We start from the raw sequence: 15,965 nt of genomic DNA on the forward strand, positions 1-15,965 counted from the left end.
ACAAGCCTATCCTCACAATCAGAGGCGCTAGTGAAGGACAGGCACTTATTCACATCCCTCCAGTGTAAGCTCAGCTATCAGCACCATTTGTCCACACCCACCAGCATTACGGTAATCTCAGGCCATGGGCCCCTCTGACAAATCGGGACCTAGGGAACCCAAGTCTAGTGTAAAAGTACTGTACGAGGAAATTCGTTCTCAACGTGATTGATAAGACCAGCTGATGCAGGCAATTAATGTGATGGCAACTCAGCTGCATTATTTGTCCACTTTTGTGTCCACCCTTTCCTGCACCTCAACCACAACAGGTCCGTCTTCAGGAGTACTGCCTGAAGTTCCAGTGTCTGGTGGAGCAATTTATCTTCAGCTTCCACTTTTGTCCCACTTTGATGGAAACCCCCAAAAAAGCTGCAGCTTCATAAACCTGTGCCAGATCCACTTCACTCTCCATGGTCATCTTTTTCCTTCAGACCATGCCAAGATTTCACTCATGGTCGCTCTGCAGTCCGGAAGAGCCCTGGCTTTGGCAAACCCCATTTGGGAGCATGGTGGTCCTAAGACTCGCAACTCTCGGAGATTCTTGGAGATGTTTTGGGAAGTATTCAAGGAACCTGACAGCACCTCATCTTCCGCCTTGTCCCTATTGACTCTAAGACATGGCACGGATACCATGGCTTAGTATGCTGTACTCTTCTGAACCCTGGCAGCAGAGCTAGCCTGGAATGAAGAGGCCTTGGTGGTGAAGTTCTGGCAGGGTCTGTCCAGTTAAATTAAGGATGAGATCTATCATCCTCTCTGGATTCCCTTATACACCTCGCTACTAGGATTGATCTCCGTTTCCATGATCATGCTTTGGAACAGGCTCAAGTGCCTTCTGTTTTCAGGGAACCTCCCAGGTTGGTTCCAACCTTTTAGTACCCCTTGCTGCTACAAACTCCACCTCCTGCTATAGAGCCAATGCAGGTAGAGCAAGCCAAACTCACTGTACAAGAGTGACAGTGAAGGTATCATGACAACATGTTTATGTACTGTGGTGGCAAAGGCCATTATGTGTAAGGCCCAGAGAACCTCCACTACTATGGTTGGTCAGAGCTTTGACACTAGGTAAGAGTGATTGCTCTCCAAAACTGATGATTGAAGTTACCCTGCCTAGCAGGAGAGGTCCCTCTCTGCGGCTGCTTATCTGGATTCCAGTTCCTTGTGCAACTTCATTTATCTGGATCTGGTCTGTCAATTTTAACTCCCTACAAAACAGCTGAATTATCCCCTCTCTATTGCCTCTATTGAAGGACAACTCCTGTCAGAACCTAGTCATTATATCACGTTGCAAATTACCCTGCAGATTGGAACTCAGCATTTCAAAAAACTTCTTTCTACGTTGTACCTGTAAATTCGGTTCTTCTAGATCTCCCATTGTTAGGTTGAACAAATAATAATAAAATGTTCACTTCACTTAAGTTGCCTACTCCTGGCCTAATGGATATTGATCAGGTGCGCACCAAAGAAATAAACATATAACAACACACAGTCATATGTAAACTCTCCATGATCAATCTATGGCCCAGCTCCAAGGGAAAAAGGAACTTTATTCAGTCAGAACACATGGTTACATATTCCCTGTAAGGGGGGCTCGGTTAGCTTTAAAATGGGAGTGATCGGATGCATTCCATTGGTTAGTGGGTTGGGCAGTGAGCAAGTCCATGGGAGGATCCATGAGGTCATCAGGGTGGGTTGGTCCATGAGGTCATCAAGGTGGGCATCACTGTGGGTGGATCCATGAGGTCATCAGGGTGGGTGTCATCTTGGATACCAGCCAGGCAGCCACATGGCTCTCTGATACAGGAAATGGCAGCCATCTTTAGTGTCTTACTTTCATCTAAAAAAAACTTATGTAAGATCAAACAATACACATTATGGGTTGCTTCTCTCAACCTCTTATGTCTTGAGGTTAATTAAGTATTTGATCTTATGGCTCTCCTCAACAGTCCCCCCTAAATACTTTATTAACCCTTTTTTTATCTTGATCCCACGGTGGTTCCCTAACCGACCAGTGTTAAGTGTCACTATGACATCAGAGGCTTCATGACAATACGGATGCTATAGACACCAGAGAATGTGTGACCAATCATTTATATATCAGGAGGTATATCGGAGCGCTACCCGTGTCCTCGGGACTTTCCTACCTGCTGGATCTATTACTCTCCAATCTCCCGTCTCCATGGTTACATAAAATACATATGTGACTCACCCTGATGTAACACATCCTAGATCTGACCGTCTCGCCTGGGAGAGGAAATTGGAGTTTTCACCAGTTTGAGACAAGTTTTCCCTTGTGGAAAACCTCCCTTTGTAGCTGGACTTTGACAAGCAGGTCAGATCCTATTCTGTCCCTAACTGTCTAACAGGTTTACAATGTGTGTGATGGATCCAGGAGGCGCTCAGCAATCCTGACTGAAGTAGGAGTAGTCAGGAGCACTTGGTAGGAACCCTCAAATCTCGACTCCAGGGATGTCTTTCTGATGAACTTCTTTACCAGCACGTAGTCACCAGGTTGGAAATCATGGGTACCTTCACTGGAATCTGGATCTGGAATGGATGATAAAACTTGTACACGTGTTACTGACAGTTCTTTTAGTAAGGACAATTACATAATATACAAGAGTATCACTTCCTAAGGCTAGTTGTTGTGGAAAATATTGACCCAACCTTGGAGGCCCCCCCAAAAAGAATCTCGTGTGGTGTGAGTTTGGTGGGACCCCTTGGAGTGTTTCTGACTGAGTATAAGGCAATCGGCAAAATGTCTGTCCATGTCTGACCTCCTAACTGGCTTTCAGTATTTTATTTTTCAAGGTGCTATTCAGTGTTTCTACTTTCCCACCGCTCTGTGGGTGATATGGAGTATGTAAACCCAAATCAGCTCCCACCAATGTCCATAGTTCCTTAGTCAGTGCTGCAATGAATGTGGGTACTTGGTCACTCTCAATTACCTCTGGGACCCCATATCTGCATACTACTTCAGTCATCAGTCTCTTAACAGTCACTCTGGCAGTCATGTTTGTTACTGGATAGGCTTCGGGCCATCCTGAGAACATGTCAGTCACTACCAGTACATACTCGTACTTCCCTACTTTTGGCATTTGAATGTGATCAATCTGAATCCTCCGAAAGGGATAGAGTGGTTTAGCCAATGTTTCTAAGTAACTTTCTGGGGCGGTGCTGGATTGCATGTTGCACACACAAGGCAGGAATTGCAGTATTTTTGGGTGACAGTAGAGATCCCAAGTGCCATGTAAGTCTTCCAAATCAGGTCAATCATCTGATTCCTGCCTCTGGGCGATACCGTGTGCCCATTCTGTCTCCGTGGAGTACAGATTACGGGGTAGACAGAGCTTTTTGTTCACCCTCCAGACTCCATCTTCATCCTTTTTTAGCTCCTCCTTCTTGCCATGGCTTCTTTTCATCATCCGATGTCTTGTCTTGATGTAGATGGATAATCCTCATAAGAGAGCCTTTAGTCCCTTCTTCAGTGTTTTGTGACACGTACACCGCTGCTTTCTCTTTCCCAATGGATCCGCAGCATAGGTTTTTGCTGTTTTGTCAGCAAAGAAGTTCCTCCTTGCTTCTGGAGAATCCAATCTTCCGTGCGCTTTGATCTTGATCACTGCAACCTCCGAAAGTAGATCAAGAGCGGCCACAAGTTCTTGTATGGTAGCAGCATGTTTTACAGGAGTTCCACTGGACGTTAGGTATCCTCTGGCTGCCCAGATACTGCCGAAGTCATGAGCCACTCCGAAAGCATATCTTGAATCCGTGTAGAGGTTGACCACCTTCTCCGTTGCTTCCTGACAAGCCAACGTCAAAGCTTTAAGTTCCGCTTCTTGTGCAGACATGTGCGGTGGTAGTGATCCATCTGAGATGACCTGGTCATGTGTAACCATGGCATATCCCGTATGGAACCTTCCCGTTTCATCTGCAAATCTGGAACCATCAGTGAAGAACGTCAGGTCAGCATGTGGGAATGGGTCTTCAGACACGTTTTTCTTGGATGCTACTTCTTCCTGCATTTGTTCAAGACAGTCATGATCCTCCTTTGAGTGTGTAGAGGCATCTTCTCCGAGAGCATCAGCATCATCATCCACATCCCCCCTGGAAAGAGGAAGCAGCATGGACAGTTTGAGGATGCTGCAGCGGACAAGAGTGACATTATCCGGAACCAACAGCGAATATTCTAGTCTCATATGACGCTGCACCAACAGATGTTTAGGGTTGCAGGAATAGCAATTATGTCGTGTGGAGCCATTAAGAGAACTGGATGTCCTCAGATGATATCAGAATTTGGGATTCCAAAAGCTGGTGCAGACTGTATGGCCTGTTTAAGAGCGTAGAAAGCTTCCACGGATTTGGTACATAGTGGAAACGCTGACGTCTTGAGGTCTTCGTACAATGGCTGCATCAGCTTTGAGGCATCTGGAATCCTTTGGCGACAATAAGTGATAGGTCAGCCAGCTCATCCGAGGCCCATGTCTTGGGTTCTTGGCAGAACTCAACACCATGTCTTGTCACTGGCAAGTGCGTCATCATTGAACACGATATCCATAACAGGCCAATATGCATCGACTGCTTTAAGATTTGCCAGGGAAATTAGATCTTGCCACGTAGCTGGGTAAGTACTTTGGATTTGAAGCATGCTTCTGTAGAAAGGCATCGGCTGTTTTTCTGGATCTGGAGCTTGGTACAACAGAGTAGCAGCTTGCTGGGGTGTAAACTTGACGTAGAGGGTGGGCTCCTCAGACATGAGCATTGGCACTGTTGGTGGTGACACCTGAGGCGGGAGTAGAGATGGCACCGGAATTGTCGAGGTCTCAATTTGCTCACTAATATTCGCATACTCTAAAATGCGAGTTATTGCTGCACGAAGTTGTTGAGCACTAACGTCTGGATGAATAGGGTCAAAAGTATGGGTCACAGAGTGTATGATCATTCTACACGGAAGATTACCAGCTTTAGTCACCACTATGTCCCCAACAGCTATCTGACCACGTGACTCAACAATGATTTGACTGTCAGCTTGAATAGTCGCCCCTCCTGCTTACACTATAGATTTAGCTACACCTTCATTATGCTCTAACCGAGAATTGGCAGCATTAACAATAGCGTCTTTCCATTGTCATTATGTCACCCTTTCCCACCACTAACAAGGGTCCCTCAGGAAGTTCTTTTTTGAAAACAAGTTGCCAACATTCCCTCCCCTTTGTGCTTCCTGTGCTATTGGCATCCCCCTCCCAGATTGATCCTCCCTTGATACAGTTGCCACCGTCCCATACAGCACTTGGCTGCAAGAGAGCCTGTGAGGTACCGGGTATAGGGTTAGGTAGACTGTGTGAGAGTGCTGTTGTAGTGGAAGCGTTGGGAGGAGAGGCCGTTGCTTGGAGCATCTTGTGTGGGTGTGCGGCTAAATTGGCAGTGGAAGTGACAGTAGAAAGGGTCGGTGCCGAGGATGATCCAGGCGGGAGGATTGCTAGATAGGGGAAAGGGTCGGTGCCCCATTGGAAACCACTGAGACAGAAAACATGGGTAAAGCCTGTTCACTTCCCAAAGGAAAATAGTATTGGCCGTTAGTGGTCATTACTGGGTAACAAAGATTTGGTGATGTGGTGTTTAGCCTTAGTCTAAGATGTTCACCACCAGGAGCAGCACATTTGCCATCCACAAAATGGCTACTGCCAGAATTACATTTGCCATCCACAAAATGGCCACCATTAGAATTAACACTTTTGCCATCCACAAAATGGCCGCCGCCAGAATTACATTTGCCATCCACAAAATGGCCACCATTAGAATTAACACTTTTGCCATCCACAAAATGGCCGCCGCCAGAATTACATTTGCCATCCACAAAATGGCCACCATTAGAATTAACACTTTTGCCATCCACAAAATGGCCGCCATCAGAATTACATTTGTTATCCACAAAATGGCCACCATTAGAATTAACACTTTTGCCATCCACAAAATGGCCGCCGTCAGAATTACATTTGCCATCCACAAAATGGCCACTACCAGCATTAACAAATTTTACCATCCACAAAATGGCTGCTACCAGCATTAACAAATTTACCATCCACAAAATGGCCGCTACCAGCATTAACAAATTTTACCATCCACAAAATGGCTGCTACCAGCATTAACAAATTTACCATCCACAAAATGGCTGCTATCAGAGTAAGCACATGGCTCTGGGCTACCATTATACGGCGGTGGCCGCTCACAGGATATATTTTTGTAATACACAACTCAAAACTCTTTTCTTTTTTATTCTTTTTTTTTTTTTTTTTTTTTTTACCCAATTTTCTTTATACAAACCTTCAGAGACTTTTTCCCCTGCCCTAGCAATAGACAACAATCTTCTAGGATACCTTTCCTTTCTTTCAAGACAATCTTCCACTCCAGGGGCCGTAACCTCCCCCCTTCTGGCATTCCACACAACTTCATAAGCTTTTTACATTGTTTAACATGACTCTTCCCTTCACGAGTCGTTACTAATGTACACGGGTCTATCTTGCCATCTGAATTTGGCTTAGTGCCAATACGGCAGAACTGCATTAATTTCTCCATCTTTCTATAGATATCTATATCTCTATCAAGATAACAAACACCAAACAAACAATAAGACGGGGGAGATGACTCAAACCTGAGATTCTAAAGAGAACTGAGTCTGCAGTACTCAGTTCCTATTCCTTCTTGTCACGTGGTCCCTGTCTGACTTCCGTGTTCCGTACTTTACAAACCAATTATTCCCTACTTAGTCAAATTGCTCCCTAACTTACCAGTCCCTGTGCAGAGTCAACTCACTCGATGTCACGAGGCAAAAAAACTATAAATTTATTTATTTGGCTCAAACTGAGTCATCTCACTCCAAGTTTTAATGAGCCGCTACACAATTTATTAGGCGCCGAACTGAGTCATCTCACTCCAAGTTTTACCGGGCCCCCCTAGGCCAAGTCAATTCACTCAAGGTCCCTCACTCAAAGTCTCTCTTATACAGAACTGAAAATCTTATCACAGGCGACAACCATGTACTGTACCACAGACAAAAATTAAATTTATTTTTTTTTCTTACACTTGCTTGCTTTTCTTTTCTAAAAACTTGCTTTTCCTGTTCTAACACTTGCTTCTCCTTCTCTAAAACTTGCTTTTCCTGTTTTAACACTTGCTTCTCCTTCTCTAAAACTTGCTTTTCCTGTTTTAACACTTGCTTCTCCTTCTCTAAAACTTGCTTTTCCTGTTTTAACACTTGCTTCCCTTAACTACCAGTCATCTCCCCTCTTCACAACATGTAACAGGCAGTAGGCAACTAAAACATGTGACGGTTCTTGCAATTAAATGACCAGCAGCGGAGAGACCCTTCTGCCGTCTTACAGATACCAAGAAAACCGGACACGGTCAGGCAATCTGCACAGGATACCCCGAAGGACACAAGGTAAAGACTACAGATTATAAAAATCAGCAGACTTACCGTGTTCTGATAAGGAGGTGATCAGTCTCCAGGTTCGGGGTATTCAGCACGTCTTGCCATTCCAGTCGCCGGTCCTCAGGGCTCTTCCTCTGCTGGGCCCACGTTGGGCAGCCAAATTTGTTAGGTTGAACAAATAATAATAAAATGTTCACTTCACTTAAGTTGCCTACTCCTGGCCTAATGGATATTGATCAGGTGCGCACCAAAGAAATAAACATATAACAACACACAGTCATATGTAAACTCTCCATGATCAATCTATGGCCCAGATCCAAGGGAAAAAGGAACTTTATTCAGTCAGAACACATGGTTACATATCCCCTGTAAGGGGGGCTCGGTTAGCTTTAAAATGGGAGTGATCGGATGCATTCCATTGGTTAGTGGGTTGGGCAGTGAGCAAGTCCATGGGAGGATCCATGAGGTCATCAGGGTGGGTTGGTCCATGAGGTCATCAAGGTGGGCATCACTGTGGGTGGATCCATGAGGTCATCAGGGTGGGTGTCATCTTGGATACCAGCCAGGCAGCCACATGGCTCTCTGATACAGGAAATGGCAGCCATCTTTAGTGTATTACTTTCATCTAAAAAAACTTATGTAAGATCAAACAATACACATTATGGGTTGCTTCTCTCAACCTCTTATGTCTTGAGGTTAATTAAGTATTTGATCTTATGGCTCTCCTCAACACCATGGTTGCATCGACAGTCCACAGGCCAGGTGCTTCAGTGGGGATTGTATTGAGCTACAAAATGTCTTGTCAAGGTCATGCGCAAGATTCCTCCTTCTGTTGTTTCGGGCCTTTCCACGCCACTCCGTGGTTGGGTGTTTTCTCTGTCCCTTCCTGAGACTTGTGTCTTGTTCCGATCCCTGGATATAACTAATTCGGAGGTGAAACCATAACACATCTTCTAGCCAGCTAGAGACTCCTGTCCTTCATTGAGACATTCCTCCTGGTAAAATTTTTGTTTCTTCGGCTAGGAGGAGAAGTCTGTCGGGGGACAAAAATCTAAGCTGCTACGCCATGTGGGCATACTCAAATCCTACAGAATCAAGCCTTCTGGGTCCCTTCTGCCTCCTGTCCCTGTAGTTCTCTTGGATGTGTTTGAAGTGAAGAACTTTGGCTCTGAAAAGTATTCTTGGGAGTCTGCAAAGCACATCTGCACCCCTGCCATTCTTGAGAAGAGTCTCTGTCGGTCTGGCCAAAAAAGAAGGGGTACTGTCACAGAAACTCGCATGCGTTCTCGCCATTGTGCTACTCACTGCGTCCGGCACTCTACTTATCCTCGTGTCTGGCCACCGCGTTGAGTCCATGCAGCACTTCCAACTCTACTGCATATCCCTGCTGTATCTACATGGATATAATGGGGAGCGGACAGATCCTGCAGAAATGTAGCCCTGCTGTGTCCTGGAGGGTTTGGATTCCCCAGCCAGTCACCAATAAACAGGTGCTATATCAGACAGCTCCGCCCTCCACATCTTGCCTGAGATTATGTTCCGGTTTACTGATAGCATCTAGTTCCCAGTCAAGTTGTTTTGTTGTTTATTCCTCCCGTTATTGACCCAGCTTGTCTTGTCATCCTGCCTATTCTCTCTGCTTCAGACCTTGGCTACATATCCTGAACCTGTGCTGCCTGCTCCGACCCCAGACCGTTTGATTACGCTTCTGTCTCACCCCTCAGTACCTCGAATACATGCTTTGACCAGTGGGTCATCTGCTGCAGGTCCAGAAACTGCCCTGGAGTAGCCTGGTGGCTATCCAATGGCCCAAGTGTATCCTCACCATCAGAGGCGCTAGTGAAGTCCAGGTAGCCACTTAGTCATGCCCCCCATTGTAAGCCCAGCCTGCGCAGTGGGTCCTATCCATCAGCATTACAGGCACATAATGTACTCTAGCCAGACCCCTCTAGTCTTCATTCTAGATACACTAACAGGTCTGCGTTACGTTGATTTGGTTGTTCAATCGGTGGTACAGCCATTTCTCAAAAGTGTCCATTCAGCTGATTTTGAACAAGACGGCACAGGCCACCTTGAAAACTCCTCAGACAACCATTAATAACCTAATTAATAGCATGCTAAGGCACATAAGTAAGCGTTTTTCTGTGCATACTCGATACTGAATAAATTGAGATATTTAGAAAAATGTGTTTTTATTTTTTGTCACCATCTGGTTATCATTAACATGCTTATCGATTCTGTGATTTTAATGGTATACTTCTTGACAGTTAGGTCAAGTGATCTTATGGTGCATCCTTGGGAATTACTTGTCTTTGTTATCTGAAGGAGATCACCATCACAGTAACTAGAGCTTACTATACTATGAAATTGCATAGACAGTACCACAGGGGGAAGACAGAAGCCGCCCCTATCAATGTTACTGATCATGACTGCACAGCTCTTGCCACACATGTATAATATAGAAAATGCCAGTTTAGCTTCCCTGACTTATATATTACTTTGATTAAGGAGAATATCGAAGTGTTGATAATCACACTGTCCCCACACCATGCAGAGATAGGACTAGCTCTAGCTGTCCATGTGATGCTGTGCTGATGAATGGTGGGGTCAGTAACAGAGCCTATAGGAATAACATTCAGACTGAAAGCAAGAACCATGAAGAGAAGGCTGAATTACATGGATGCAAGGATGAGAGAAGTGCCGAGTGTAATAGTCAACCTGGTGGGCAATGCAGGGATAGAAAAAAAAACTGGGAGTTCCTCTTCAATAGGATAAACTCTGTAGAACAGCCAGTACTGTTGGAGACATTGATTTATGGATTTGGATATCGTTAATGGTTTTCAAGCAGTTTCGATCACATACCTTTTTTTTATTTTACAGAAAAATGCTCGTCTGTGTGCTGAGAAACATTACTCTACTGTGCTTAGAAATCTCGGTTTATGTGATGATTTTGTCTCAGTGAAAGGGCAAAATGCAGCTCTCCGAGGCCTTGAGCATTCGAAGGAGGACATGCTCAGGGTAGATGATGAAGAGAGGTAATACTTCTTAGGAAAAGTCCTGTCTACAGTTGCCTGCATAGAGGCCATAAATCTCCTTAATACAGAGCAATGTTTGCATGGTAGAACTCTGATTTTGCCATTCAGTACCTCCCCATGACTCGGAAATAAAAGTCATTGGATCAGTAGAAGCCCGATGTACCTCTCTATTACTACTCCGCTTACATCCATGTGCACAACCCCATTCATTGTATAGTTACAAAATACAGTTTGTATTCTGCTGATAGACTTTCACTATGTTTTATTGTATACTGAATTAATTGACAGGTTAAGCAGCTCCATGTCCATCAAAGAGCTATATGCATAAAGGTACCGTCACACATAGCGACGCTGCAGCGATACCGACAACGATCCGGATCGCTGCAGCGTCGCTGTTTGGTCGCTGGAGAGCTGTCACACAGACAGCTCTCCAGCGACCAACGATCCCGAGGTCCCCAGTAACCAGGGTAAACATCGGGTAACTAAGCGCAGGGCCGCGCTTAGTAACCCGATGTTTACCCTGGTTACCATCCTAAAAAGTAAAAAAACAAACGCTACATACTTACCTATCGCTGTCTGTCCTCGGCGCTCTGCTTCTCTGGTCTGGCTGTGAGCGCCGGGCAGCCAGAAAGCAGAGCGGTGACGTCACCGCTCTGCTTTCCGGCTGACCGACGCTCACAGCCAGAGCAGGAGGAGAGCAGAGCACAGCGCTGGAGGACAGACGGCTGTAGGTAAGTATGTACTGTTTGTTTTTTTACTTTTTAGGATGGTAACCAGGGTAAACATCAGGTTACTAAGCGCGGCCCTGCGCTTAGTTACCCGATGTTTACCCTGGTTACCAGTGAAGACATCGCTGAATCGGTGTCACACACGCCGATTCAGCGATGTCTACGGGGAGTCCAGCGACGAAATAAAGTTCTGGACTTTCTTCCCCGACCAGCAACAGCACAGCAGGGGCCTGATTGCTGCTGCCTGTCACACTGGACGATATCGCTAGCGAGGACGCTGCAACGTCACGGATCGCTAGCGATATCGTCTAGTGTGACAGTACCTTAAGACATGGATACAAAGGAAATAGGAAATGGCAAAGATCTTTTACTTTATTAATAGGTTCTGCCTCTTTATCTTTAAAGGAGCTCTGAAGGAACATTGGAAATAGCAGATTTACAAGAATATGGCGAAGATGATGAGATCCAGAGAAATCATTCTGGGGAAGAGACGTATGGAGAGTACAGTACCGATGAAGACCATGTTGAAGAGAACTAGATACAACGTATCTGGTGCAGAGCCTGTTACCAAATTGTGTGTATGATCACTCCATAAGCATTTAATCATGACTAGTGTTGAGCATTCCGATACCGCAAGTATCGGGTATCGGCCGATATTTGCGGTATCGGAATTCCGATACCGAGATCCGATATTTTTGTGATATCGGGTATCGGTATCGAATCAATAGGGATGTGGAAAATAAAGAATTAAAATAAAAAATATTGATATGCTCACCTCTCCGGCGGCCCCTGGACTTCACGCTGCTATCCGGGAGGCTTCTTTGTTTAAAAAGCGCGCCTTTCGGACCAGTGAATGACGTTCCGGCTTCTGATTGGTCGCGTGCCGCCCATGTGACCGGCACGCGGCCAATCAGAAGCCGCGACGTCATTCTCATTCACAAAACTGCTAATTATAGGAATTGAGGACCTGCGAATGACGTCGCGGCCTCTGATTGGTCGCGTGCCGGTCACATGGGCGGCACGCGACCAATCAGAAGCCGGGACGTCATTCACAGGTCCGAAAGGCGCGCTTTTTAAACAAAGAAGCCTCCCTGTTAGCAGTGTGAAGTCCAGGGGCCGCCGGAGAGGTGAGCATATCAATATTTTTTATTTTAATTCTTTATTTTACACATCCCTATGGATCCCAGGGCCTGAAGGAGAGTTTCCTCTCCTTCAGACCCTGGGAACCATGAGAATACCTTCCGATACTTGATGTCCCATTGACTTGTATTGGTATCGGATATCGGTATCGGCGATATCCGATATTTTTCGGGTATCGGCCGATACTATCCGATACCGATACTTTCAAGTATCGGACGGTATCGCTCAACACTAATCATGACCAGTAAACAGGATTAAATCCCATGTTGAATATCTGGATGAAGCCACACAGCAGTCTGGTAATCTACTTTGTTCTGAATTGACTGGAATGAGCAAAATGGCTGCATTCTCTTGAATAGAAAAATATCAGCTGGCCATAGGGATTGCATCAAAATAATTCAACCCATATGGCAAATTAAATCTATTAGCAAAATTTACAAACAACGAACAAAACAAGTGGTTTCTCCAAATGTAAAATGTCAAACTATGCAGATGCTGCAGTCTCAGAATCACTCATCCCCCTTCATCACAAGCGTATTTAGTACTTAGTAGAGCATCTCTGGTTGTTATGACCTGCTGCCAACATGATGTACAGCCAGACACCAGCTTCTGAAAACGTTCCTCAGGGATCTTAGCCCATTCCATATGGTGTAACTAGTATTCTTGGGTTTGTCGGTTGCAATGCCTTCTTCAAAAACTCACCAGAGATTTTCAAGTCAGGGGCGACTATCACGGGCACTCCAGAATCTTTCAGGAAATGTTTTTAAAAATATGAAAAAACCCCACAAAGGTTCAAATCACCTCCCTTTTGACCAATTTAAAATAAAACAATTCAAAAAAGTAAAAACAGATTTGGTATATCTGTGTGCAGAAATGTCCAATCTATGAAAATAAAAATTAAATGAATCCGATCAGTAAACAGCATAATAAGAAAAAAACAGAATTACTTTTTTTGACAACCTCAACATTACAGTAAAATGCAATAAGAGGTGATCTAAACATCATATCTACCCCAAATGGTGTCACTAAAAATGTCAGTTCAAGACGTAACAAATAAGCACTCACCCAGCCCCATATCCCCAAAAATTAAGACATTATGGGTCTCGGAAAACGGCAAAAAAAAGCAAAATTATTTTCTTTATAAAATTTCTGAATTTTTTTTTCACCACCTGAATAAACAAAAACCTATACAAGTTTGATATCTGCGTACTCTTATTTACCTGGTGAATCATATTGCCAGGTCAGTTTTACCGTATAGTGAACATGGTAAATAAAATACCCCAAAACTATTGTGGAATTACATTTTTTTTTTTTTAATTTTAACGCACTTGTAACTTTTTTCCCCTTTCCCAGAACACTATATGGTGAAATGAACTGTGTCACTCAAAAGTACAACTAGTCCTGCAAGAAACAAGCCTCATATAGGTATATAGCCATACAAATAAAAAGAAGGTAAGGCTGTTAGAAGTAGGGGAGGAAAAAACAAAAACTGAAAATTACCGGGTAGTAAAGGGGTTAAAGGCGCTATGCATTTCAGCACAGAATGACGGCTTTTGTTCAGTCTGTTACGACTCTGTTGTTAGATGTCCCGGGACTAGGGACTCCTTCCCTGTCCTTAACCCTAGGGGCGCCCTAGCTCTCCCTGTTCCCCGGATTACTTCTAATGGTGAAGATGACGGGCCACATACCTTGCCTTAGTTCCTGATTTTATAATAGAACATTTGTAATTGAGTTTACTAAATCAGACAATGTGGATTGTTTAGCCAACAGATGTCTATATTTGGCTCCATCATGTAACACTGGCATCTGGGGAACATAACTATGGCCTATCCAACACCTGCTTTCACCAATACAATACAAGTTGTGAGGAGACAAATAGGGCTCCCATACACATTAGGGTAATGTCACTATCGACAGGTTCAGTTGACAGTTTAATGTGTTTGGGGGCCATGGACAACTGAACGTCAGGGGATATGCCATTTCCGATTTCAGGCTGTCAATTGTTTAATTTTCCGGAGATCAGCCATCGCCATCATAGAGAATGCAGGAGCGCTCGGCCGAATGAGCGCTCGTGTGTGGGCAAGCTGGCCAAGCTTGCTGTCAGCTGAATGATCGGCTAAACCTTCATTCAGGTTTACAGCCATCTAATGTGTATGGTTAGCTTTAGCCATATAGATTAGAATAATAGATTAGATTACCAGAACAAACACGATCTGCTAGAAAGTATTTAAGACAAATGACTAGTGAGATATGTGAGTACAATACTAGTTTTAGCGAAGGGCAGGATTCCTTGGGAAGAGCTAATACCCCTCCCTGTTCTTACTTATTACGGTTTAGAAAATCAATTTTTATTTTTGCAATAATTATTTAAATGCTAAATCTATAAGCTGATTGGAAGCATATTTGATAACATGACTTTATAAACTGGAAATGTTTGCTTAAAATAAATATATTTTCCATAATAAAAAATCAGTTATGCCTTATTATCTTCATCATCATTAATCTATTGTTTTAGCCACTTATTATTCCATTATAAATGTCCTATTATACTGCTGTTTTACAAATGTCTCCATAATAACACCATCCTGCTCATTGATCAGAAAGTAGACAACAAGAAGACTATTTTAGAAGAGTTTGCATTTATTCTCAAACATCTTGAAAATAACCGATTTACATTATTCATTGTTAAAGGGAACCTGTCACCCCGTTTTTTCAGATTGAGCTATAAATACTGTTAAATAGGGCCTGCGCTGTGCGTTACTATAGTGTATGTAGTGTACCCTGATTCCCCATGTATGCTGAGAAATACATTACCAAAGTCGCCGTTTTCGCCTGTCAATCAGGCTGGTCTGGTCAGGTGGGCGTGTTCACAGCGCTCTTTTCTTCCCCAGCTTTCCGTTGGTGGCGTAGTGGTGTGCGCATGTCCAAGGTCCGAATTCCCTGCGCCCACGTGAAGACACAGCGCACGATCTGCGCTGTCATCCCTTGCATCGGTGGGGGCGGCCATCTTCCTGGGGCCGCGCGTGCGCAGATGGAATGCTCTGCCGCACGGGGCTTCAGGAAAATGGCCGCGGGATGCCGCGCGTGCGCATTAGAGATCGCGGCGGCCATTTTCCCAAAGCCGAGATGCAAACTCGGCTTTGGGAAAATGGCCGCCGCGATCTCTTGTGCGCACGCGCGGCATCCCGCGGCCATTTTCCTGAAGCCCCGTGCGGCAGAGCATTCCATCTGCGCACGCGCGGCCCCAGGAAGATGGCCGCCCCCACCGATGCAAGGGATGACAGCGCAGATCGCGCGCTGTGTCTTCACGTGGGCGCAGGGAATTCGGACCTTGGACATGCGCACACCACTACGCCACCAACGGAATGCTGGGGAAGAAAAGAGCGCTGTGAACACGCCCACCTGACCAGACCAGCCTGATTGACAGGCGAAAACGGCGACTTTGGTAATGTATTTCTCAGCATACATGGGGAATCAGGGTACACTACATACACTATAGTAACGCACAGCGCAGGCCCTATTTAACAGTATTTATAGCTCAATCTGAAAAAACGGGGTGACAGGTTCCCTTTAACCAGTTTATACCATTAC

The 15,965-nt window shown here is 44.8% G+C and overlaps 1 protein-coding gene across 1 annotated transcript in view; it reads left to right on the plus strand.

Moving 5' to 3' along the window:
• FAM161A (FAM161 centrosomal protein A) overlaps positions 1–11,974 on the plus strand; it is a 28,900-nt gene extending 16,926 nt beyond the window's left edge. Inside the window, exons 5-6 of the mRNA XM_069768882.1 lie at positions 10,352–10,506; positions 11,640–11,974. Of these exons, the coding sequence (XP_069624983.1) occupies positions 10,352–10,506; positions 11,640–11,772 (288 nt within the window). The 3' untranslated portion in view covers positions 11,773–11,974. The remainder of the gene's footprint in view (positions 1–10,351; positions 10,507–11,639) is intronic.
• The last annotated feature ends 3,991 nt before the right edge of the window (positions 11,975–15,965 follow it).

This window comes from Ranitomeya imitator, chromosome 5, assembly GCF_032444005.1.
Source record: "Ranitomeya imitator isolate aRanImi1 chromosome 5, aRanImi1.pri, whole genome shotgun sequence".
NCBI lineage: Eukaryota > Metazoa > Chordata > Amphibia > Anura > Dendrobatidae > Ranitomeya > Ranitomeya imitator.